At 51.1% G+C, this 24905-nt stretch overlaps 1 protein-coding gene across 6 annotated transcripts in view; it reads right to left on the bottom strand.

Moving 5' to 3' along the window:
* The window catches only part of Kcnq2 (potassium voltage-gated channel subfamily Q member 2), a 53846-nt gene extending 38554 nt beyond the window's left edge, over nt 1-15292 (bottom strand). For all 6 annotated transcript variants that reach the window (XM_050151115.1, XM_050151114.1, XM_050151116.1 and 3 more), the window contains exon 1: nt 14997-15292. In XM_050151115.1, coding sequence (XP_050007072.1) covers nt 14997-15292 — 296 coding nt within the window. The remainder of the gene's footprint in view (nt 1-14996) is intronic.
* Between the last annotated feature and the right edge of the window lie 9613 nt (nt 15293-24905).

The raw sequence follows: 24905 nt of genomic DNA, 5'->3' as shown, positions 1-24905 counted from the left end.
AAAGCCAATGGCGGGAACATAAACCTAGTTCCCCAGAACACTCTCATGCAGCCAGCGGGTTATATATCATCCACCACACAGAGCCCTACTACCCCAACAGCCTCCAGAAAGTGCCTGCCATGGCTCCTCCACTCCGCGGTTTGTTTTTTAAGTTTTCAGAACAGACAGAGCAGATGGCCCCCTCCAGGAAGGCTGGTGCAGGGGAGGCTGTGAGGGACACGCAGGAAGAGCAGCGCCCACGCTGCTCTTGGAAGCTCAGAGACAGGAAGGAGCTCAGGCTGTGTGACCAGGCTCCTCCCAGGCAGGAAGCCTCCAAGGAGAGGGGGCCTAGCCTAGCCAAGCCTCCAGGCTCAAAACGACGACTACCTAGACACTCGTAACCCATCCACCTGTAAGTATCTCAGTGACGTGACTGTCCCGTCCAGCACATACCAGCCCCAACACATCCCACACGCGTGTCCGCTTTAGAGATGAGGAGGGGCACTGGGGCTCTAGAAGGTAGGGCTCTTCCTACCTTCTAACCTTGGGAGGGGTAATGGATGCTCCCCTAATCTCTAGCCTCCATGATGTGGTACTTCACAGGATCCAGGTCTCCGCCTCTACCCCCTACACAAGGCTAGCCTCCTCCAGGCTAAGCCATCATGTGTCAGTGGTCATTCAACACGGGCAGAAACTGTTCTGGGAATGTCCATCCCCTCCCTTCCCCCCTGCCCTGCTAGGCTGTGTTCTGTTTTCTGACAACTCATAGGAACTGCAATAGGAAGAGAAGCAGCATCTTCCTTCCCCTCTGAGAGAAGACAGAAACCCTGGGGGTACTCAGCTAGCATGAGCACCAGTGTTCACAGGGCCTGGAACCATCCACAGGGACATCATAAGAATTGTCCCTGTTACAAACATTCAGACTTGAATTCAGCATTGTCTTCAACCAGATGGGACTGGGGAAACATGGGAGAAGCAGTTTTGGGAGGTCCTAGCCATGAGACACCCTCTGACACTTGGCCACATCTCCCCCACAGCACCCCCAAACCAAGGTTAGGAGCCTTGGATGAGAAGGGGTTCATCACAGTCTGCAGTGCAGCCATCGCTAAGTCTGGAGGCTCAGAAAGAACAAGAGGCCTGGGTCAGGAAGAGGGCTGGTTTCTCTGCAGCCAAGAATTACAACACAAGGGGTTTCGGGGCTAATTATGATAATAGATTCAACTTCAGGAGGCTTCCCTGACAGCAGTTGCCAAGGAGACCAGCATCACGAGCAGCTGGTCCCCAGCCTCAGATTTCAAGAGCCAAAAAGGAGCAAGGCAGGGACCTCAGACAGTCCTTGGCAACCCACCCTAGCTCGGAGAAAGTCACCTAGAAATGAAGCTTGCATGGAACTGTTCTGAAACTAGAGATATATCCAGGCCCAAATCGCAAGAAACCACTGGGAGAATTAGAGCCAGGCTATCTTTATCCAGCAGCTAGAGGGACTTCTCAACTCTGGGTAGAGGATGATCACTTGAACCAGGATACAGAAGAGAGGAGACAGGCTGGGAGCAAAGGTGGGGGTTGGGCAAAGACGCAGGGCCAAGCGGCCCTCAGTCAGGCCCAGAAGCACCTCCTAGTGGTCAGTGGCAGCTGGTGCAAGCCTACGCTGTTGAGGGCACAGTTTGGATATGTATGCAGCCCATGCAAGGATCCCTGCACACTTGGAAGGCTGCCACCCCAGGGAAACACTCCTCCTCCCGCCCCCTCAGTCTTATAACAGGGAATCTTGCTCTTCTGGAAAAACATAACAAAGGTGCTGCCATCTCCTCCCAATACTGCCTCCCACTGCCAGACCCAGAACACACTCCAGCCTAGATCCTGACGCAAAGGCTGCCCCAAGGAGGCCAGGGTCCACTATCCTATCGCATGTTTGGTAACTGAAAGAAGATCTAATGTCTGGACAGTAAAGGAAGGCGGGTTAGCACAGACCTCCAGCCCTGCCCACAACTCTTAAGACTACTGAGAGCTGGCTCCACGGGCTGAAAGTCTCAGCTGGCATACTTCACGCCAGGTGTGTGGTGTGATGACCCTAAACGCAGACAGCTGCTCTTGCCCCCACTTACAAACAGTAAAAAAGATTCTCCACGGCCACTGACGTGGCCCACACGGGATTCAACTACAGCAGGCGAAGTTACCCTGTATGGGAACCCCGTCCATAGAAGGGAATCATATGCCCACATGGCATCCCCACCACCAGGATAATCCCCATTCCCATAAGTCTGGGCCTCTCCTGCTCTGAGGCGGGAGCACCGTAAGGCCCGAAGAGGACAGCCACAGTGAGGCCACGCATATCCCCTCTGGTGCAGATCACACACATGACTCCCCAAGGACCTCCTGCCGCCTCGTCCATTAGGCGCAGGCAGCGCTGTAACCTGGAATCTAATTTCTGCCCCTAATAAACTGCTCTGCTGCCAGGACGACTGCCTCCTTCGATGTCGGAAATGGAGCGGAGCTGGGATGCTGATGGCTGCTCATCCCCTGGACTTTGACAGGACGGAGGCCACGCTCCATCTGAGGACCTCCCTTCATGCTGCCCTGCCCCGGAGGAGTACTGGCCTGTCTGTCACACCAAAGCCCATCTACCCAACCCAGAGCCACTCACCAGAGCATAAAGTCCTCAAGAGGTGAGAGAAAGCTGCCCAGGAGAGACAGACAAGGCCCTGCACACACCAGATGCTCTGAAAATGCCTTAGACCCTGAAGACCGCAGCTCAGGAAGCCCCAGGTTCTCAGAGGCTCGGCTGCTGACTCAGCATTTGAGACCTCCACAAATGGCCCCCATCTTGTCCCTCATCTTCAAACACCAAGGTCAGGAGGGATTCTCATGGGCCCCCTCATCCCCGCTGACAATGGTTATCTCAAGGATGGGGGTTGCTACAGAGGTCTGGAGCTTCCACTGCCCCTGACCCACGCCTACACATTGTTCTCTTGTTATTCATCCCATCAGAAGTCCAAGATTCACAGGGACTCCAGCCTCAGAAGCTGCTACAGACACCATTAGGCTTCCCCAGAAAGCCCAGGTATCTGCTACAGGTACAGATGGCCAAGCTGAGGACCATGGAGGGCTCGGCTTGGCAGAAACCTGCCAGCTCAGCACAGGAAGAGCCCTACCCAGGCACCACCTCAGGACCTGGCACCTCTTACATCAGATCCCTGGAGACTAAACCTCCACAAGGTTAGTTTACTCCCATTAGTCTCCATGGGTGCCGGCCAGAGCTCGGTATATATCAGCTATGGCTGTCCCGGGCCTACACTGCATCCCTGTCTGTCGAATCACCCAAGAAGGCAGCCCGACTGAAGGCTCACAGCCCTGAACCTAGCTTCTTTACCCCTTCCCAGGAGTTTATTTCTGCCCTCCCCTGAGACCACAGGAAACCTGTCCCATCTCAATCCCAGGAGCGGCCAGAGTTGCGGTGGAAATGTGTGTCAGCGGGTTCACAGCTCTATGCTGGCCCCAGGGCCCTAAGATCCTGGCCATACCTGGTTCTTTCCTTACTCCTTTCCGCTCTTTTTCAGCCTTGCCATGACCCTCTCATTCCTCAGGGCCTTGTACATCTCCTTTTGATACCTGGAGCTTCCTTCTACTCACACAACCCAGAGTAGCGTTTTCTCCAGACTCTCCTTCCTCAAGCAAGTTCACTTTCACTGAGGACACATCTCATCTGTTCTGTTCTCCCCAGTGCCCAGAAAGCCACGCCCACACCTGTACACAGGCCATAGGTCCTGACTAGTGGGATCCTGCCCTGACCATACTGGAGCCAGCTCCAGAACGCGTGCTCGTGCCTGTTCCAGCATCACTTGGGGGTTCTTCATACTGTTCACAAGCACGGCCAAGACAGAAGGAAGTCAGTGCGGTGTGTAGGTCTGAGCACAGATGAGATCGGGGCTGCCCAAGACCCTGGCCACCCTAAGCCTGGCATGGCGCAAAAGCAGCTGACCACAGACAACGCTGTGTCCCCAGAGAAATTACATGGCAACTGGGCTTTCATTGCCTAATGATACAGATAACCCACGTATCCATCAGCAGACAGATGAACAGACAAAATAGACCCCAGCCACCCACAGAAAGAAGTAAGGCTCCACTGCCCTACAACCCAGGCACTCAGAGGAAGCCGCACATGGGGAAAAGCACTGGACTTGTAGGAAATGTCCAGAACCAACCTATCACAGACAGGAAGAGATCAATGAGCACCAGGACATGGAAATGGGCACTGTGGGGAACTGCCCATAGAGACCTGAGTCCTTGACGACACAGAGCACTGCTGGCCACGTGGTAATTCCTCAAACTATCCCCGATTTATTCACCCACAAATGGTAAAGGTTATGCTAGGAGAATTTCATCTCAGTTTTAAAAGACAACAGGCAAGCAGAGTAAATTATTTCTCCAGAGTGGTTAGCTCTATGCTCCAAGCAATACTTCTGCTTTAGGATCTCTTTGTAAAAGGACAGTCTGCATGCTCTCCAGAGACTCCCTAGCCTGTGATCACTGGGCTCCATGGGGCCATCCTGGTGAAAATGGAGATAAAGAGGAAGGGTGCTCTCTGGGGCCTCTGGGACAAGACCAACCCAGTCTCTCTGGGAAGGCTTGAGTATATATGGTGTTTTCAGATCGTGAAAGAACCTCAGCAACTATGGACTTGGCATCACCCCTTCCAGAACATGCCCTCTCCCACCATTGAAAAGATGATGCCCTTGGTCAGTACCAGTGCCCGTCCCTCCATGCCCAGGCTCTCCTTTCCGTATCCACTATTCCTTGATACTCAACCCCCAACACAGATACTTCCAACTTAGCCAGAGCTCCCCCCCCCCATAGGCGCCACCTTGCAGCCGTGAGGGGTAGAAGTGGCCTATAGAAGTCCTCATGAAAGTGACATTTCTCCCTAGCTGCTGCTGATGAAAGATCACCATGGAACCTCAATCCCTCCTGAATGTAAATCTCCATTTTCTTCCATGGTTCAGGCGGTCCATCAGGTGTTCGTGGTACTCCAACAATGGCTTTCCTGACAGAATACCTCCCAGACCTCCCCATCCACTATCCCAAGTTAGATGGACAGCCATGCCCCTGCCTCCTGCCCAGGCTGTGCTCCTGGGCTGGCCCCACAGCTCACAGCATTGATTCCTGATCATTACTGAATACTTTCTCCCACAATGTACACAGCTCCCTTGATGGGGATCTCATCCCTCAAACAGAAGCTCGTCCTGATATTAGCCTCTCCTGGGCCACACCAGGGCCTCTCTTGCTCCTTACTAGACTTCCCAATTATCCAAATGAATGGAGCAAGGGACGGGGCCATAATCAGAAGCACAGCCTGCAGAAATGACCCAGCTGCACAGGATATACCACGGACAGACATACAGGCTTACAGGACACTAACTCAGACACCATCCTAACCTGGGTGTCCCCAAGTGAACTAGATGGAATGACAAACAATCCCTAGGAGAAGACACAGCACAGAACAGATGACCCATAAGGAAACCCCAGTGTGGTGTGAACACAGGATAGAAACCAGACCCCAGGTCTTGTTTTGCTCTACAAACTCACAGAAAGGCAGAGGATGGAAATCTCTACACACTTCTTGTTTTCTAGCATGTTCCCAGTTTCCTACACTGGGGATATAATAAAAAAGGAAAAGAAATAATATCCTTAACTAAGCGCTTCTGTGGGAGACAAAGCAAGCTGGTCATACCAACGCCTCCAGAGCTGTCCGCCCACACAGTTCCTTCTGCATGCCAGAATTCAGCACCTGGCTAATTCAACTAGGTGTCACGGAGCGCCGTTATGGAGAAGTTCTTCTCATGCTGACCCAGGAAGAAGGAAACCTTCCTGTGCCTTTGACTCATAGTCCCTTCTCCCCTATAGAAATCATCCCCCAAGCTCTTGTGCCTTCCAGGGCTAACAACTGAGCTGAACCTCATTTTGTGGGAAGACGGGAGCAGCAATCACAGCTTGGAGCTTTTCACCCAAAAGAAAGTACGACTGTGCACTTGAATCCAGGACCACAGTCAGCACCACGGAGCCATTCCCGCTCCCCCACACTCCCGCCCCATCCTTTTCCTGACCCTTCCCAATTCCAGAAACCCCCACCTCCTCCCCAAGTGCAGCAGGCCTTCCTCTGTGCTGGCCATAGGAACAGAAGGGGTGACAAGAACGGTCCAGACCCTTGCCTTGCTCCACATGGCTGTCCTCCACCAGAGCCTTTCTACAAACGAATGAACACCAAGCACCGAATCCGTACATCCAGCCTGAGGAGAAATACTGATTTTGGATGAGAACATTTTCACAGTAAAGCTTCTTGCCATATTTCCTACAGCCCAGACGTGTGTGTTAAGACATCCAGGGGCCTCACAGCGGCAATATTAGCAGAGGCAGAAGCTCAGATATGTCCTTCATTTCCATCAACAAGGAACCCTTCACACACGTTAGGATGTGCCCAGGCAGCGGGCCTGGAGTGGGGTTGGGCACCTCCCCCACACTCAGTACAGGGAAATGCCAGGACTGGCAGGGTAAAGGTAGCAAAAACAAGGCTATTAAAGATTCCACATGGTCTAAAAATGTACCCTGGGAATACGTATAAACCATATCTCTAGAGAAGAGAAGAGGCTGGAAGACACAGCTAAGTAGTGAGAAGGCCAGTCTGGAGAATCTCTGCACTGCTAACCACCTCATACAGCCCCAGGTTTTTCCACTGGACTGCTGTGTGATTCATGTGAATTTTGCCTATTCTGGAAGTAAGGGCTGAAAAGGGTGAATAATGCCCTCCACCTAGTTCTAATAACTACACACACACACACACACACACACACACAAGGATGCATGCACACACACATACACATGTGCACACACATGCACACACACATACACGTACACACAATACTCAAAGAACATCAAAGAAGAGAAAACTAAAGAATGTAAGAGCTGAGCCTGGTGGTGGTGGCACATGCCTTTAATACCAGCACTCGGGAGGCAGAGGCAGGCGGATCTGAGTTTGAGACCAGCCTGGTCTACAGAGTTAGTTCCAGGACAGGCTCCAAAGCCACAGAGAAACCCTGTCTCATAAAAATAAAATAAAAAAGTAAGAGCTGGAAGATTGGAAAGCTTCTGTGAAGTGTCCTCTGGACGTGACCTATCCGTTGGACACATGAACTCACAGCAGCTGGGTTTACCTACACAGGACCTGCACAAGATCAGCCAGGTAATAATTCCAACCCAGAAGGGAAGGAGAGTCACCCAGGTCACACCCTCAGCTAAGGAGCTACCAGCAGTCGATGGCTGCTGTGGAAGGGTGAGTCGCCTTCCTTTGGGAGGTACAACTGGTAGGTTGCCCAGGCCCTAGTGGATAGCCCACACCTACATTTTAAAGGCCATACTAACTGGATTCAGTGGGTTATAAAAAGTAAAACAGCCAAGTGTGGTGGTGTAGGCCTTTAATGCCAGCACTGGGAGGTACAAGCAGGAAGATCTCTGTGAGTTTTAGACCAAATTGGTCTACATATAAAGTTCCAGGTGAGCCAGGGTTACACGGTAAGACCTTTTCTCAAAATAAAGTAAAAGTAAATCTAAAATGAAAAACAAAATTTAAGAAGATGACATGAAGCAGGTAAGATAGCTGGGGAAAGGAACAGCGAGAACAGGCGTGGATGTGGGATCAGGATATATTGCATATGTGTGTGAACCTTTCAAAAAATATCCAAACAAAAATAAAGAGAGCATCTAAAGAGCCTCCCACCAAACCCTGGTGCTCCAGAAGTTCATCATGTGCACAATCCTTCAACACAGCCTCTTCTGAACAGCGTCTCCAAATTTGTCTCATTTCTTTTTTTTTCCTTTTTTTTTTTTTTTCTTTTTTTTGGTTTTTTGAGACAGGGTTTCTCTGTAGCTTTTGAGCCTGTCCTGGGACTAGCTCTTGTAGACCAGGCTGTCCTTGAACTCACAGAGATCCGCCGGCCTCTGCCTCCCGAGTGCTGGGATTAAAGGCGTGCGCCACCACCGCCCGGCTAATTTTTCTCATTTCTATCTTGCATCCCAAAACTGAGTTGACCCTTGCCTCATGCCCACCAATCAGGGTCTTTCCAAGTCAAAGTAGACAGGTAGCACCAGTCTTGTGATGTCTCCAGCACAGGACAAAGTTGGTGGCTCTTGTATGGAAGGGGCCAGAGTCCAGGCAGAACCTGGAGCCAGAAGAGCCCCCCTACTTAGGGGAAGGAAGGCTCTCCAGGGATGCCACCTTGGAAGTGACTGACACGGTGAGATCATCACGGAATCTATGCAGACAGTTTCCAAGCAACTCTCATTTAGAATATTCTAGAATAATTGCTCTGCTAGGCATTCACAAAATTATTCCCAATATAAAAAGAAAAAAAAAGAAATTGAAGATCTAATTCTGCTCCAGCTGGATAGCCAGCAGAGCCCAAAGACAATGAAGAGTGTGTCTGGAACATATCCTGCCTCCTTTTTCCACATAGAGAAGCCAATGTCCCACAGCCCTTGCAGCCACTCCCTTCAGTCAACTGAAGAGAGACAGGGATGACCAGGGAAAATGCTAAGAGCTTCCCCTTGGGTGGGTCGCTATACCCAGACCAAAGACCACCTGCTCTGAAGGAATGCACGGGGGCAGCTGCTGCTGCTCTTAGCCCACTTCTTTCTCAACATGTCCCTCTGGAACAATCCTTAGCCTCACCACTAAGTCTCTCACCATGGGTGGTGCCAGGAATGATAAAGAGAATAAAAATGAGGCTAGGGAGATGGCTCAGTTGGTAAAATCCTTCACATAGAAGCATGAGGACCTGCATTTGATCCCCAGTACTCGTGTTTGAAAAAAAAAAAAGCATAGTGGTACAGTCTTGTTATCCTGGCACTGAGGAGGCAGAGACAGCCTAACTGAATCAGAGAAACCCAAGTCCTAGTAAGAGACCCTGTCTCAAAAAGCAAGATAGATAGCTTCTGGGCGACATCTAAGGTTAACCTTTTGCCTCTACACACATGCGCACATAGACCTGCACACACAGGATAAGAGAGGATGCAGAGTACCAGGACTCTTGCTGCCTCCAGTCCTGCACAAGGCGGTAGTCCTGAACAGAATGGTGCATCTCCACACTAGACAGTTGCTCTCAAGACCCTCGACCATGGACATAAAGTATAGCACCCGCACACAGCTCCCAGCACACACCTGGGATTCTGAGAACTACAAGCAAGTCAGCAAGAAAGCAGAGTTCACTTGGAGCACAGACCCCAGAGGAGGCCTGACTGTAAAGGGCTGGGCAGGCACATGGCAGCCATGAGTCACTGCCAACCTGATCTTTGGGGACAGTCACGGGTCAACTCGACACCCTGCATTTGCCCTCAAATTGGCTAAACTGCTTCTGCTGTTGTTAGGCGGTTGGAGGGCTGCAGCTGGGTTTCCTCCTCCAAACCACGGCTTGGTGTCTGGTATGCCACTGTGAGTGAGGCGGTGTTGAAGAAGCTCCTGGAGCTACCAGCAAATTGTTATCTGGAAGCAAAGCTCCAGCCATGACAAGGAAAGGCCCATGCTTGGCAGGTATCCACACACAGAGGACAATGCTCGCTGTGAAGGGGGCCCAGCCAAGCCAACTCATCCACATCTGGGTAGAAACCAGATGTCGACAGGGCTTACACAGCAGTTCCTCTGCAGTCTGAGGGACTACTGGTAGAACCTGCACACTGTGTTTGTCAAGACAGAATCGTTCCTCTCCTCAATGCCCAATCATGAGAGTCCTGTAACATATGTCGCTCAGCCCCACACAGGAACACATCCTCAAACTCTCAAACACACAAACACACTGTTCTAGGAAAACGGTTGGTTTTCCGGGAGCTGACAAGCATTGGACAAGCTTCTGACACTTAGAACTCATGCCCAAGCCTTCTAAACCTGTGCCTCCTGCTAAACAGTGGCCCAAATAAGCTTTCCAGGGTCAAGGTACAGACTATATCCCGAGGCTTTGCCTAAGGGTTGACTGATGTGTGGGAGGCAGAAAGTCACTGTCTACAACTGGGCCAGATGTGGTCCCCACTCTTCCACATCCACTGGATAAGGTCGCAATCTGCCAATCTCAGGCAGCATAATCCATGAACATCAGTACCTATAAACCTTTGTGTCTAACGACCCAAATCCACACCCACCTAGGAACGTCACGAGGAAACTGATGTCCAGAATCTGGAACTAGTCAGTGGTAGGAGGGCCATCCAGAACCCTCAGTCCCACCCTATCATCCTTCATCCCTGAGAGGTGATAAGAGTCCCCCGCCAACCCCACCTTCAGCAGCTAGAGCACAAAGGTGCAAACGTGGTGGGTGGAAGACATAGGTAGTATGTGACAAGGTGGTCTGCTTCACTTAACACTATTTGTAATAATAAGAAGGTCCCTGAAAAGAAGCATCCCCTCATCAACTCTACATTACCAGGGGACAACAGTGGCCAGCTCAGAGCTTACTCTCCTCCCAGAAAGGGGCTCACAAGTGTCACTTCAGCCTTTAAAGGAAATGTCCAGGATCAGGGCCAGGGCCAACCCTTTCATCCAACTTCAAGGATACACAGATGGCACACAGCACATGCCACATCCTTTCTCCATGCCTCCCCATGTCAATTCAGCCCACACATGCTCAAATCCAGTTGTTAGTACACTCCACAGTTCTCCAGAGAGCCCTTGGTCCTAAGGACTTGCCCTTTTCCCCAGATTCAACCCTACAATAAACTCACCATCCTCACTTCAACTGAGGGACCCTGTCCTCTCAATAACAGGGGGTCAGAACACCTCACCCAGGATGCAACGACACCCAAGATCATCAGGATCTACAGAAGCCTGTGCATTTGTTCATTGGACACTAAACACCCCACATTCACCACTGGGTTCCATCTGTACTTAGACACTGTCCCTGGCTCCTTGAAAGCACTCAACTCAAGTACTTTCAGAATCAGAGATAGGCCTCCTACCTACAAGGCCAGCACTTGGGAGCACTCCCAGCACCTGGCAATCTCCATGTCAAATTTCTTCAGGCTGGCAACATTCTGTGGGCCCTTCTGAGTCTCCGTATAGATGACTTTACATGTCTGACTCATGCTGGTGTCCATAGAAATGAGGTTTCTCTGCTGGCATCTGGAATGCTACCCAGAGAGCTCCTTGCCTACTTGCTAATTCATTGTTTCTTTGCAGATGCAAGGGTGTTTCAAGATTTACTCTACACATAACCAGGGCAGAGGGACTGCAATTGTTCATCTCTTCAGTGTTGTTTGAGTTATCGCTGAGGGTTAGAAACTGTGAGCAGGCCGGGGAAGAAACACAGGTTTCCCTGGAAACCACAACTCTCTGAGGTATTCCCATCTTTTGGGAAATTTCCATAAGATTTTCTGAATCTCAGTCAATGAGGCTGCAGGAAGACCTGCTACTTGAGAGAAGCTGAGCACACACCACCGTTCAGTGATCAGGGTTCTTCCCCAAATGCCATAAACCATACCGTTGGAGACCAGACCTTGGAAGTCCAAGTCAACACCTCTCCTGTCTGCTCTAGTGAGGACCAGGCCTGTACCTACTCCTCAAATGATCCTCCAATTCCAACTTCCAGCCTTGGAGCTAAAAGCAGTTAAGGGGAATGAGAAAGAGCTAAAAGGCAGACTAGACACCATTCCACTGGGGAAGGAGGCCGATCTGGGCCCAAAGCACTCAAAGACCCTTGAACCTGATCCTGGATGTTGCTCTGACTATGAAATGGGAGGTGTTACCTAGTTGGACAGCCTCTGGCAATGGCTCTGGGACTCCTAGGGCCCTTATAGGGATACCTAGACACGGTGGACAGAGGGGTCTTGGTGATCAGCCCAAAGAGATGAGCCATGGGAAAGCCCAGAATCCACAGTACAAACCTTCATGACTTGGTTTTCCACTTAGCTGTTTTAAATGCCAGTTTTTCTTCTAGTTGGCTGCTGGCCTGGATGTTGAAAAGACCAAGTTGTCCACACTCTCAGTTCTAAGGCAGGCCACCTCTCTGCTTACACAGGAGAACCCTTTCAGCTTCAGTTTCCCCACCAAGCTCCTCTGGCCATGGGGCAATAAGGCTAGCATGTGGTAGGATCATCACGACCCAGCAACCTTTCCCTATGTCCCTGAGTTACTTGGAGCTCCCTTCCAGGTCTCTTGAGCACAACAGATGGATGTGATTCCTCCAAGGCTCCCATAAATACTCCCACCTCTGTCTAGATTTGTCTTTGCTGTGGCTCACCCTTGAAAAGAGCTAGGCAATGACAGTGTCTGCCTGGGTGACCCCCGCCCCTGCTCCAGATGAGTGCAGAACTGTTTCTAAAAATATCTCTCACAAGCAGTACATAGTGGCATCACTTTGTAAAAGGCAAACGGCAGGGCCCTGTGGATGGTGGGTCCGACTGGCCTTAACCACCAGAGTCCAAACCAAGGGTAGCCACCTCTCTCCTGTCTCTGGACAGCGGCTGACCTTCAGCGAGCCAACAGGACTGGACAAGAGGCTGGTACAACTGCACCTCTCACAAATCAGGCTTTGATGGCCAAAGGCAGAAGGAAAGTAGCCCAGGGAAATCCAGCACAGCTTAGATGAGGACTCACTTCTATGAGCCTTGGCTCTGTTCCCCACAAGATACCAGGAGAGGCTGCATCTTCCTTGGTAACTAATGAACAAACCAAATACTACCTAGCACACAGCATGGCCTAGTCCATGGGGGGGGGAGGGGGCAACTGTCAACACAAGGGCTGAACACAAGCTCAGGAATCTCAAGCCACTGGACTGCCTAAATCAGATAGAGGTCAGTGTGGAGGATTCCATGTCTGGAAGCTGGGGGGATGGGTCGTGAGCAAGATAGGCAGTCAGAGATGTGTCACCGTTCACAATGGGATCAATAGGCAGCCTAGAAAATACCACTTGGTCTATATAAAGTCCAGGGAGCCAGGAGTGGCTGTTACTGCCTTACTGATGAAAAGATAAGGCTATCAGGGGTTCTAAGACTAAACACTTGTGTTTGGTCCCAAGTTAGCACCAGAGATCCTCTGTTCTTCAATGCTCTCCCTCCTGCCCCAACCCCCAGGCACCTCCCTGTGAGCCCTAGCCACAAAGTAGAGGAGCCAAGGGACCTGCAGCAGGCTGAAGCAGGATGCCTTCATGCTAGAAGTCTAAACCCTAAAGTGTCTAAACCCTGAAGTGTGCCCTAAAGTCTGGCACACTTCAGGGACAGGGGTTGCTCTCTGATGAACTGGGGCTGATGTGGGGATAGGTAAGTTGGAGTAGCACACAGAGTCCATAAAGCAAGGGCCTCCCATGCTGGACTCTGAGCTCAGTATGCTGCTGCTTTTAGGAATCAGGATGCAGACAGCAGACACAGAGAAACTGACAAGTCAAACCCAGGGACAGGACAGGGCCCCATAAAGGCTACAGACTCAAAATAAGGATCCTAGATAATGCTACGATCCTGGCTATCCACATCCAGCCCTGTGGACACAGGATTCCATCCTGTCTGTGCCCCAGGAGTCACCTGGGGCCAGGACCTGACAATCTACAGCCAACCACAGTAGCAACCCTTATGCCCCAAGACAAGGATGGAAAAAATGGCTATAGCTGAAGAACACATGGGCTCTTCCTTGGAGTAAAGAGAAACACAGCACCCTGGGCAGGGGAAAATCAAATTCACCTCTCTGGAAGGGGTAGGAGTTGATTCATGGGCTGCTCACCTTGGCCAGCCTATCTGGAGAAACCTCTGCCTTGGGGAATCTCAGGACTGTCCACAGGAGCCCCCACACACACAAACACACACACACACACACACACACCAGTTGTGGCTACCCTCTGCCCATCATTCTGCAAGGACCTCAGAATTTCCCTCTATGGACCTTCCCCTGTCCCCAGACCTATCCAAACCACATACAAAACACTCCCAGACACACACTGGCCCACTCACAGGACACACACCCTGCCGAGGCCAGGACAGGTGAGCACCTTGATAGAGACTTTTCCTGAACATGAATCTCACTCCCATCCCCAAATGCTTCTCATACAAAATGGCCGAGTCTCAGTGCTCCTCCTCTGTTCCTGGTTCCACTGGAATGGGAGAGCCAGCGTCCTTGCACTGGGAGGTTATACACACACACACACACACACACACAAACACTCATGTGCGCATGAACACAGGGTTGCCCCTTGCCAGCTGTGCCCCAGGAGGAGTCCCAGACTTGGAGACAAGGACCAGTCCCTTCCAGGCCCAAAGCTGCCAGTGCTGGGGGTCAACAGTGGTCCCTACTGCTGGTCTCCACTTGGGGATTTAGAGCCCAGAATGTGTAGAGGGGACATCAAGCAGGTGCAAACGGGCTGCTTGGAGTGTAGAGGACAAGGTGAGGGGGCCTCCAGGAATGGGTGCAGGCAGCTGCCCTCAGCCCAGCGCTGCGGTGATGTGATGTTAGGTCCCCTCCCCATTTCTGCAACCCGGAAGCTCAGATGGGTAGCAAGAGGTTAGGAGGATGGATGAGAAGGAGCCAGCCCTCTTCACCACCCTTACTTGGTTGTCGGTGAGACCCATGGGTGCAAAGCGGCTGATGAGTTCAAACCTAAAGCCTAGCCGCCCTCCCTCCTCGCCGGCCCTTTGTTCCGCGCTGCGGGCCGTGGGGAGGGGCCTCTCCGGCTGAGGGGGGCTGGGGCACCAGCACATCCCGTCCTGCGGGGGAAGGGCTGGTACAACCCGGCCATGCAGCCGTAAACGCCCCCCCCCCGCGCGTGCAAAAAAAAAAAATCAGTGACTCCAGAATGATCTCCAAAGTCACTCTCCAATCTCTGTCCTTTGCTTTAACCAGAGACTGCAGTGCCGTGACCCAAACCCCACGCCCACGACGCGACCCAAGCGCGAGCGGGGACACGCACACCAGGGCCCCTCAGTCCGCAGCTGCGCCCGCAATCAACCCACGGCCGGGCTAGGGTATCGCAGGCCCACCGCGCACCACATCGTTGGCCACTTACACGTAGGCGTGGTAAATGAACGCCCAGCCGCGGGGCCGCTCCAGCACGTTGTAGAGGAAATTCTGCAGCTTGCGGTAGAAGGCGTTGCGCTTCGGGGGCTTCCCGGCTCCCGCGCCACCCGCGCGCGGCTTGCTCAAAACGCTGCCGCGCTTGGGGGCCTCGGAGCCCGCGATGAGCAGCGCGCCGTCGCGAGTGGAGTCGGGCGCGCCGGGGTCCAGCCCCACGAAGCCCACCTTGAGCTTCTTCTCCCCGCTAGTGCCGGGGTACACGCCACCGTTGCGCGACTTCTGCACCATGGTGCCTGCTACGCCCAGTGGGGCGCGGGCTCAGCGGGGTCGGCGCGCGGGGGGTGGCGCGGGCCCCAGCCCAGGCCTCCGGTCCGGCAGCCGCATGGCCGAGGCGGCTACGGCTCCGCGTTCCTACCTGGCCCGGCCGCGCGCGGGGACGCCGCAGCCGCCCGGCTCCGCGCGCGCCTCGGTGCCTGGCCCGCTTCCGCGAGGGCTCCGCCCGCCGCCCCGCCCCGCGTGCCTTAACCCCTAGGACGCCATTGCAGAGGCAGGCAGGGAGAGTAGGTCCAGGTGTACTGCCTCACTGGACAAGGCTTCCCACTCTCCTAGCCTCGTGATGCTTGACAGGGAGTCCAACCATGTTGTCACCTCTGAGAAAGGCAAAGCTACACAAGCAAGTCCTGTGATCCAGCTCCAGCTCTCTGAGGAATCCCAAAGTGGGTCCAGAGTGGACCTGGGGTCAAGAAATGGATCCTTTTGGGAGAGAATGATACTGACCATTGTCAAGTTGTGAGTTAAAGATCAGCCCACTAGGATCTTAGCTCTTAGCATCAAGCGGACCAGACATGGGGGCACCACCTCTTCACTGGGTAGGTATGCTGGAAAGCTGTAGAGGCTCTCCAAGAGTTAGCCTGAGCAGCCCTAGAACAGAATCCTTGCCTACTTCAGGCTTATTGAGCCAACTGGACTTGTTTAAGGGAGGTCCAGTTGGCTCAACCCAACTGGAGTTGAGAGGAGGTCTTGATTTTTCCAGAGGAGAAAAGTGCTGCCCACTTCCTCCGCAGACTGGATTTATCATGACCTCTGGGTCATCTTCTCCAAGCAAGTCTCTGTAAAGGAACTACTTAAGTCGAACTGGAGAGATGGCTCGGTGGTTAAGAGCACTGATTACTCTTACAGAGGACCTGGGTTTGGTTCCCAGCACCCACATGGCAGTTAATAGTTGTCTGTAAGGCCCGGCGATGGTGGCTCACGCCTTTAATCCCAGCACTTGGGACGCAGAGGCAGGCGGATCTCTGTGAGCTCGAGGCCAGCCTAGTCTACAAGAGCTAATTTCAGGACAGGCTCCAAAGCTACAGAGAAACCCTGTCTCGGAAAAAAAAAAATTGTCTATAACTCCAGTTCCAGGGGATTCGATGCCCTCTTCTGGCCTCCTTGGGCACTGAAAACATATGGTACATGTAAATTCATGCAGGCAAAATATACATACACATAACATAAAAATAAAATATAATACTTTTTAAAATAACTAGATAAATGACCAGCTCATTGATGACAACTTGGGAGGGCCTGGCTCATTTCATCCCTCCTCCTGGGACAGCAATTTTTCTGATTAGAAGTCAGAGACCTGAGGGACAAAGGTCCTGGTTCCCAAGAAGGGAAATGTGTTCCAAGAGGAGGCATTGAGAAGGGGGCAAGGTTCAAGGTTGTCTGGACTTCCATAACATCATCTTCTCTTTCAGGGAAAAAAAATGGGAACATATCCTTGGGGTTGTTAGGAGCCATCAGTTAGGCCCACAAACTCCCTGGTGCTGCAGAGTAGGAACACACACACACACACACACACACACACGGAAGCTAATAGGGGAGTCAGCTTGGTGCAGATACCACTCACTCCCCAGATCTCTGTTCTCTTCTCTACCAATGTTTTATGGACCTACAGCTTTGCTACACTTCAGAAGATTCTAGAAAGTGACCCCTTCATCATAGATTATAACTCCCTGCGTCCTCTGTTTAGGATGCCTTCCCAGCAAGCTGGATCATTAATCATTTATGATATTTTTAAATATCATGCCTTGCATACCTATGGGCCAGGCACTGTCAGCAGCTCAGTTACCAAAATGCCACTGGCCTCCCCAAGACCCAAGAAAGTGGGTCATGAACACCCAGTCAAACAAGCAACAGGAATTTCATTTGATTTAAACGTATATGGCAAAAGCTTACAGACTCAGGCCATCTATGCCAAGACTGCATCGATAGGATGCCAGAGGGCGGGGTGGGGGTGGAAAAATTCAGATGCACACGATACCCAGCTCCAGCCGAGGAAAGAGAGCTCTGGTTCAGGCTGCAGGCTAGCAAAGTCATCCTCCGGCTGGGCGCTGTCCCTTCAGCACCGGCTTCGCAACCTGCCGGCTCAGCCTGTTCCCTCTCCTGATCCTGGTCAGGGAATGGGGGGGAGAGGGGGGCTCCCCTATTCTGCTATCACTGAGCTACGTGAAGCAGGGAGAGACGTCAGGCCATCAAAACACGGAATCACATTGGCTCCTGCTCTATCAAAGAGCAGTTTGAAGTTCATGCCAATGCCCATTGCCCTTGGAGTCTTCCTTCATATTCCTTTCTGGGGGTATGAGTGGTGGTAAAGTGCTTGCTCAGCGTGTATAAAGTCTTGGGTTCCATCCCCAGAACCTTTCCAAAATTAATGTATTTATCCAGGCACAGTGGATTACACTTGTAATTCCAGCACTCGGGGGTTAAGATGGGAGGAATATCAAAAGTTAAGGCCAGAAAGACCCTGCCTCAAGAAATAAGCAATAAGGAAGGGGAATGGAGAGATGGATCGCTGGTTAAGAGCACTGGATGCTCTTTCAGAGGACCAGGGTTCAATTCCCAGCACCAACAGGGCAGCTCACAACTGTCTGTAACTCCAGTTCCAGGGGATCTGGCACCCTCATACAGACATACATGCAGGCAAAGCATCAATGCACATAAAAAACAAATCTTAAAGCAAAAAAGAAAGAAGGAATAAAATTCAAGAGGTTATGGCCACATATTTTCTACCTGGGTCTTTCTGAGTTTGTATCTTTGTACCCAGTGTCCCAGAGCCGGACACAGGTGAAGGTCTATAAGCCATGGTTCTTGTGGCTACTCGGGATGGAGAGCTACACATAGCTATACCAGTCAGAGGAGTCCCAGTGCTTTCTGGATGGAAACCTACCATTCTTTTCCATCCAGCTGAGGCTGGGACTCTGGTCTCACAGATGCCAAGCACAGGGAATGCTTGGAAGAGGATGTGAAAAGAATGTCCAGCTTCCATGATCTGTGCTGCCCCGACCATCAGAAGCCTCGAGTGAAGCCACAGAGAATATGTGCAGACACTTGCCACCATCCGAAACCCCTGCCGGGAAGCCCAGCTTCATGCGTTCAGCACACTTGACTGTTACATAATAGCACTCACAGCCGGGAGTTTGGTCACCCTCATGCTAAGGGTCAGTGATCACAATACATGGGGATGCTCCCCACTGCAGCCCTTCCAACAGAGACCTCTTTCCCAGCGAGATCTCAAGAAGACAGAACAGCTGCCGTGGACCAGAAGGGAAAACGCTGCCAGCCGGGAAACAGACTCAATTTGGGGAAATGAGAAGAGACAGGTTCTCAGTCACTCTGACTGGGCAGAGCTGTGGTTGTTTTAATCCTATAATTTGGACAACAGGAAGTGCCTACCCAGGCAGAAAGGGCCCCCTCAAAGGAATTTTCCACTATTAAGAAGGACTGTGTTGGTCTGGATAATGGAAAGCAATGAAGTGAGGGAAGACAAGATGGGAAAGCGTTTTGCTGTTTTGTTTTTTCAATCTGACAGGAACACTTACTGGTTGAAGTCAATAGGAATTTAATTTATAGTTGCTTCATTTTTTTAAGGACCAGAGCTCTCAACAACTGCCCTAGCCCCTGGCAAACTAGCTAATTACATGAGGAAGTAAACTTGTACTTCCCAACCACTGGTAATAATTTCACTGTGGTGACAGATAGAGACGGACAGGGAATGGTGGCAGCCCTAGAAGTGTCCAAAGAGGCCCCAAGACAACTTTCCAGGCTTCTAGAAAGCTCTGATCTCCCTCTTCTATGATAGTCTTATGTCTTTGTATCCCTCCTTCTTCATTTCTGGACCACAGTTTTGTAAGTACCGCCTGCACACCCCTCCTCACATTCTAGAAGCCGTGGCAGTTTTCCCCGTCCCATTGAAGATAAAAGGTGAAGACTATAGCGGCCCCTTGATCCAGTGAGAGCTTGATACAGGCCCCACTGTGGAGCAATCCCAGATGCAGTGCCAGGGCACGTGTGTGCTAATATTTCCAGCTCACACTACTCATCTGTGAGACTGGTCCCTCTCAGACACAAGCACAGCACCCCAGTGACTTCCACACAATCACAAGCAGTGCACTCTGTCTAGAATGCTGTTCCCTGTCCTGGTATTGGATGGACATTGTGTTTGAAAAGCCATTCATTCCACTGCCTTCTCTTCCAACCCAAGTCCCTTTTTGGTCTAAAACTTCGCGCATTTGCCTACGTATACTCATCTTCCCTGTGCAGTAAGCTTGGCTCGGGGTCTTATGACCCCTCACAGTTCACAGCCTAATCCACAGAGAGACTTGTCCACTTTCATCAGAGAATGGTCACTCTGAGCCTCCAGCCACATGAGCCCTGGAGGGCAGCCCAGGAACTACATGACTTGGAGCCCTTGGAGTGTACTCTGGGAGGGTGTGGGTGCCTGGAACTCTATTCTCTAGTAATGCTGGCAGAGTGGTCAGCACCTGCCCACGCACAAGTTATCTGCTGCTGGCTCCTGTCTACAGCCAGTCCAGGCTTCCTATAGTGCCTTGCTTGACCAGTAGGCTTGAACAATGCTTTCCAGCCTGGGGAAGCACCCATGGGTCTTTGAGGTTCCTTCTGCAACTGGTTCTTATCCTCAGACAAAGTTAGCAAATGCCCCATTAGCAGATGACTTGAGAATACTCAACAGGATCTTCAGCCTCTTCTTGTGACCCCTGTGGCTATATCCCAACATCCAACAAATTTGCCTTCCTCTTTTGTCAAAGTCAAGGTGGTACAATAAGGGCAAGGCCAGGCCATGCCTGCTACAAAGTGTGGCTCCCAGGAGCCCTGTAGCTCTTGCAGGTTGGATGACCTTGAGCAGCCCAAGGGCTAGACTCAATTTGTTTGAGCAAATCTTGGACTAGACTCAGTTTGTTTGTGTCTCCCTAGTTGATTTGTTGGGGTCCTACCCCCAAAGTGATGGTGTCAGTTCAGGGCATCTGGGGAAGAGCAAATGGTGACGATGGAGCCCCATGGTCCAGTCCAAGGCTACGTAGGGAGCTGAGGCCTAAGTGCCTTCGCTGATCCCTGCACATGAGGCCACAGAGAAGGTTGCAGGTCTAGAGGCAGACCCTCCCCATATGCCTTAGTCCTGGACTTCCATCTCCAAAATGTCCTGGCTTTGAATTCTTCTGTCACAGCTGCAAACAAAGCCCCCAGTCTTCCTCTAGCAGAAGGAGAATCACAGCCTCCTCTTAGAACAGAACAAATGGCAAAACAGCTTGACCTTCCTAGCTGTATCTAGCTACTTAATGACAGGAGAATGCCCACAGTGACCCAGGTCCAAGCATCCGCCTTCTCCATGGCTCCAATACAGACCTTCCCATGGTTACAGTATAAGAGGAAATGCTACATACCCCAAGGCTGGCTCTTAGGAGAAAGACAGTAAAATGTGCATTGCAGGGAAGCTACCTGCCCCCAAAATGAGTGTAATCACACTTAATACAGTGTTACAGTGTAAACACACACCATCCCCACAAGAGAATGATCCAGCTCAAATGTCACTGCAGCTAAAGTTAAGAAATAGGAGTTAACTATATCCTTCCTTTTTTGTTTTGGGTTTTTTCTTTATTTTTGAGATTGCAATATAATTACATCATTCCCCTTTCCTTTTTCTCCCTCCAAAGGCCTGTCATATAACCCTCCTTGCTCTTTTTCAAATGGTAGCTTTCATGGTCCTAGGAAGGACCATGCCAGCTTCCAAAGGAAGGAAGCAACCAGCAGTCAGTCTTACCTAGCTCTGATGCCTCTGAACCACACAGTGACAAACATGGCACATAACCCTGAGCATGCAGCAGTAGTAGTGCCATGCACACCTTGGCATAACTAACAGTGCTTTTATTGGAATTAAAACCCATTCAGCAAGAAGGGCATCATGCTTGGTGTTGGAAACCTAACCAACTACCCAGGGCTAGTGAAGGCATGGGTCTTAGAGGAGAACCTACAGCAACCAATTTACTAGATCAACATAATCCCGTAACTACACTCTAAATATTTGTCCTTAACCCCCATAGATAAGTGTAGTTCTCACCCTTTGTCAGGAAACATCTCTTTATAACAGATGGATACCATTACAGAAAACCACAACCAATCAAAATGGGTTTCAGAGCCCAGTCCCAGGGAACAGATCTACAAAACAATTCCTGCAGGGAACATAGTGCAAAGGGGGGTGGAAAGATTGTAAGAGTCAGAAAGAGCATCAGGCAGTTTTTTGTGATACTGTATCTTCTAGAAATGTCAGAAACATAGCCTTTCTTTAAATGCACCTGTTTGTGGTATGTAACCATTTGTAACCTAGCGTGAAACAGCCAAAATAAACAGATCCTTCACTCACCACCCACCTCAATGTTGCTCTGAGTACGCCAAAGCCAAGAGATGATAACTTTCTTGAGAAAGGAAGGCAGAGTGGAAGCACATGAAAGAAGGCTACCCATCCCCTAGGAAGGGCTTTTAGGACATCCAGAAAGTATTGGTGTGACCCCAAAGTCCAATTTCAGCAAAGCAACTTTGGTGGTTCTGTTCTCAGTTAGTGGGCTGATGCTTCTTTGAGAGTTCTGCAGGACAGTGGGGCTACTGCCTGTGTTTTACAGCTATAAGCTTAACTTCCAGGAGTGGTTATGGGGAGGTAACTGAGTCTCTGTGCCTTTGTTTCTTTACCTATAATGGGAATAAGACAATCACACTGCAGGATTGTGATGACAGTGGAATGAGATTTGTGAAGCACTGGAACAACGCTGTGCAGTATTATATAAGTGGTAAGGTAAAAATAAATGAGCCAACTCTAGCTGGCTAGGCGTATCTCTGCCAGGCTCTGCCTTCCTCAGCACTCAGGACAAAACCCGAGGCCATCAGGGATGCATCAGGGAAGCAGTGAGAGGGTACCAAAGACAGCTAAAGGGCCAGTTGGAAGCAGCCTCAACTTTCCAGGAGGTGGAAATACAAGGAAAAGCCTATGACCCACGGCACACCCTGCACAGGCCTGAGCTGAAGGATCCCTTCCCACTCAGGATGTTGACACCCAGAACAAGGCAGGGTGGCAGCCTTTTTTGGCATCTTCAGGGAGACAACCAGAGAATGTGAACTTCTCTGTGTTCCACAAATCCCTTCCCAGACGCATTATACAAGTGCTGCCTCTAGCTACATCTCCAGCTCCAGTCACACCCCAAAATCCTGCTACACCCCCAGCTCCTTCTGTACCCCAGCTCCTTCTGTACTCCCAGCTCCTGTTGCACCCCCAGTCTCTGCTACACCTCCAACTCCTGATATGCCACCAGTTTCTACTACAGCCCCTGACTCTTTATGCACCTAGTTCTTGCTCCACCCTCAGATCCTGCTATTTGCCCCAGGCTACACAGTACTCTCAGCTCCTGCTACATCACAAGTCCCAGCCCATCCAGCCTGTCTCCTTGTGAGAAAGAGACCTACCGCAGTGTTCTTCAGTCCTTGGTGCTGTAGCATCTTCCAAAGAACAAAGTGAGCCAGTGCCAGGAAGAGTAGGGGCCTGCAGCCAGATAGTGGCACACCCCTGCACTGTAGCCAGGACAAAGGCCTCATTACCAAGTGGCCTCCTTCCAGCCACTTGGAGATAGAGAACAAGAAGTAGGGCTCTACATTCTCTCATACTATCCCAGTTTCTGTGCCTCCAGCCACTCAGACCCTCCATCCAAATTCTGACTGATTTTATGGGACTAAGTTGACCAACACACTGACAAGAACCATGACCAATGCTACACCTAAGCAGCTCTCAGCCTCATGAAGCCTCAATGGCCTTGTTGCTGCTCATGGCCCTCTTCTGCCAACCAACCCCAACTAAGACATCCGGTGCAGCAAAGGAAGCCAGAACTGACCCTGCCCCTCACAACTCCCCAGAATTCATTTAGGGTCCTCATTCACCATCTCTACGGAAGAGATTTCCCTCACACCAATAAACAGAGTCTTGAAGTAGACACCAGGCCCACGCATGTTCCAGTACAGTCCTAATTCACACCAGCTCCATGCATGGCAGAAACTGCTTCCCCAGGGCTGTTGTGTTCCAGCCACCCAGAAGGCCCCTCCTGAACAGTCATCCCCAACCCAGCAGCCAGCCAGCAGCAGAGACAGAGCTAAAGCACGGGCATAAAACCAATCTCTTTGTATGCACACACACACACACACACACACACACACACACACACACACACACACAGCATATACTGGTAAGCAAGCATATTCACACAAGCATGTACACATGCATATATAAGCTACTTCTAACATCTCTGAGACATTCTTTCAGGTTCTCTGCTTCACAGTCTGCATAGGTGCAGTTCCACACCCCGGCTATACCCACACAAGGCCCCAAGTCCACACAAGTACACACTGGTAAACACTAATCCTCACACTCACAAGCCCATTCAGAAGCACCTATGCGTACCCACAGCTATCCTCAAAGAGGCTCATTGCTATCATCACAGAATGTTGGAAGATCCAGAGTCCCAAAGCTGCCTCAAGGCTCAGTCCTTAAATGGGGCTCAGAAGCCACCATCCAGACAAGACTGTCACCCTCAGGATCCTGGGGAAGGAAAGAAAGGTCCCTTTACAAACATCATGGGAGGGTGCAGCATCCCTGAGACTTGCTTCGCGAATCTTTCAGAGTCCTTCGAAGTGTGCATGGAGCCTTTACAGCACTGGTGGAGCCTGCTGTAAATCGTTCACTAACCCAGCATAGGGTGGCATTCCCTGGCCCTCACCCCATGCCATACGCTGCCTTCAGAAATATGACTCTTGATTCTGTTACTCCTGCCGGGCCCCTGAACGTTATCAGCTAAGGTGATGCATCATTATCCTACAACCTTCCTGTCTGACTGCCTGCTATGTACCCCAAGTCAATGTCTCCCTGTGCCTGCCTGCCCTCAGCCCCCGTTTGCCATGTGTCCTCTCTGCTCTAAGTGCCCCTCCGTCTCAGCCCTGGCTCAGGCAGCAGCAGAGGCATGTACAATGGTTGCTGTGTGCTCATAACCAGCGCTGGGCATCTCTCAGGAAAGCAGATGCTTCTCTTACCCCTTTTATCTTTCAGATCTGATATGTAGTCAGTGGCTACTGTCCTCTGATGTCCCTCCTGGCCTAAGTGTGGGCAGCTCCTGGACTTCTCCAGAAACCCAGTAGGAAGTGGAAAAATCAGTCCTTGCCCTCCAAGAGATATAGGTAGGATAGACATAAGAAGCCCCAACTCAGAGGACAAAGGGAACGTCCTGGCAGTCTCAGAGGTTACTCCAGGTGTTGGCCCCACAGACTATAGACACCAGGAACTCAGTCCATATGTCTGCCCTGACCTGGAGTAGAGACTACTATAAGGCCTCAGACCCTTACTGTACAGATCTGTCTGCCTTTATCATCACCATAGCCTGGAAGAGGGGCCCAAGGCTTAAAGACCTTTCCCAGAGCCTCCACCTTCTAGACACCACAATCAACAGACACTCATTTACCAATGACCCCAATGGGACCCAAGAGTGCAGTCCAGGGAGTCCTTGAAATGTGTCTGCCTAGTGAAGGACAG

Source organism: Alexandromys fortis, unplaced genomic scaffold (assembly GCF_014885135.2).
Source record: "Alexandromys fortis isolate MF-2015 unplaced genomic scaffold, M_Fortis_MF-2015_v1.1 scaffold_27, whole genome shotgun sequence".
In the NCBI taxonomy this organism is placed as follows: Eukaryota; Metazoa; Chordata; class Mammalia; order Rodentia; family Cricetidae; genus Alexandromys; species Alexandromys fortis.
Note: the sequence above shows the minus strand (reverse complement) of the source record. Positions and strands in the feature narration are given on the sequence as shown.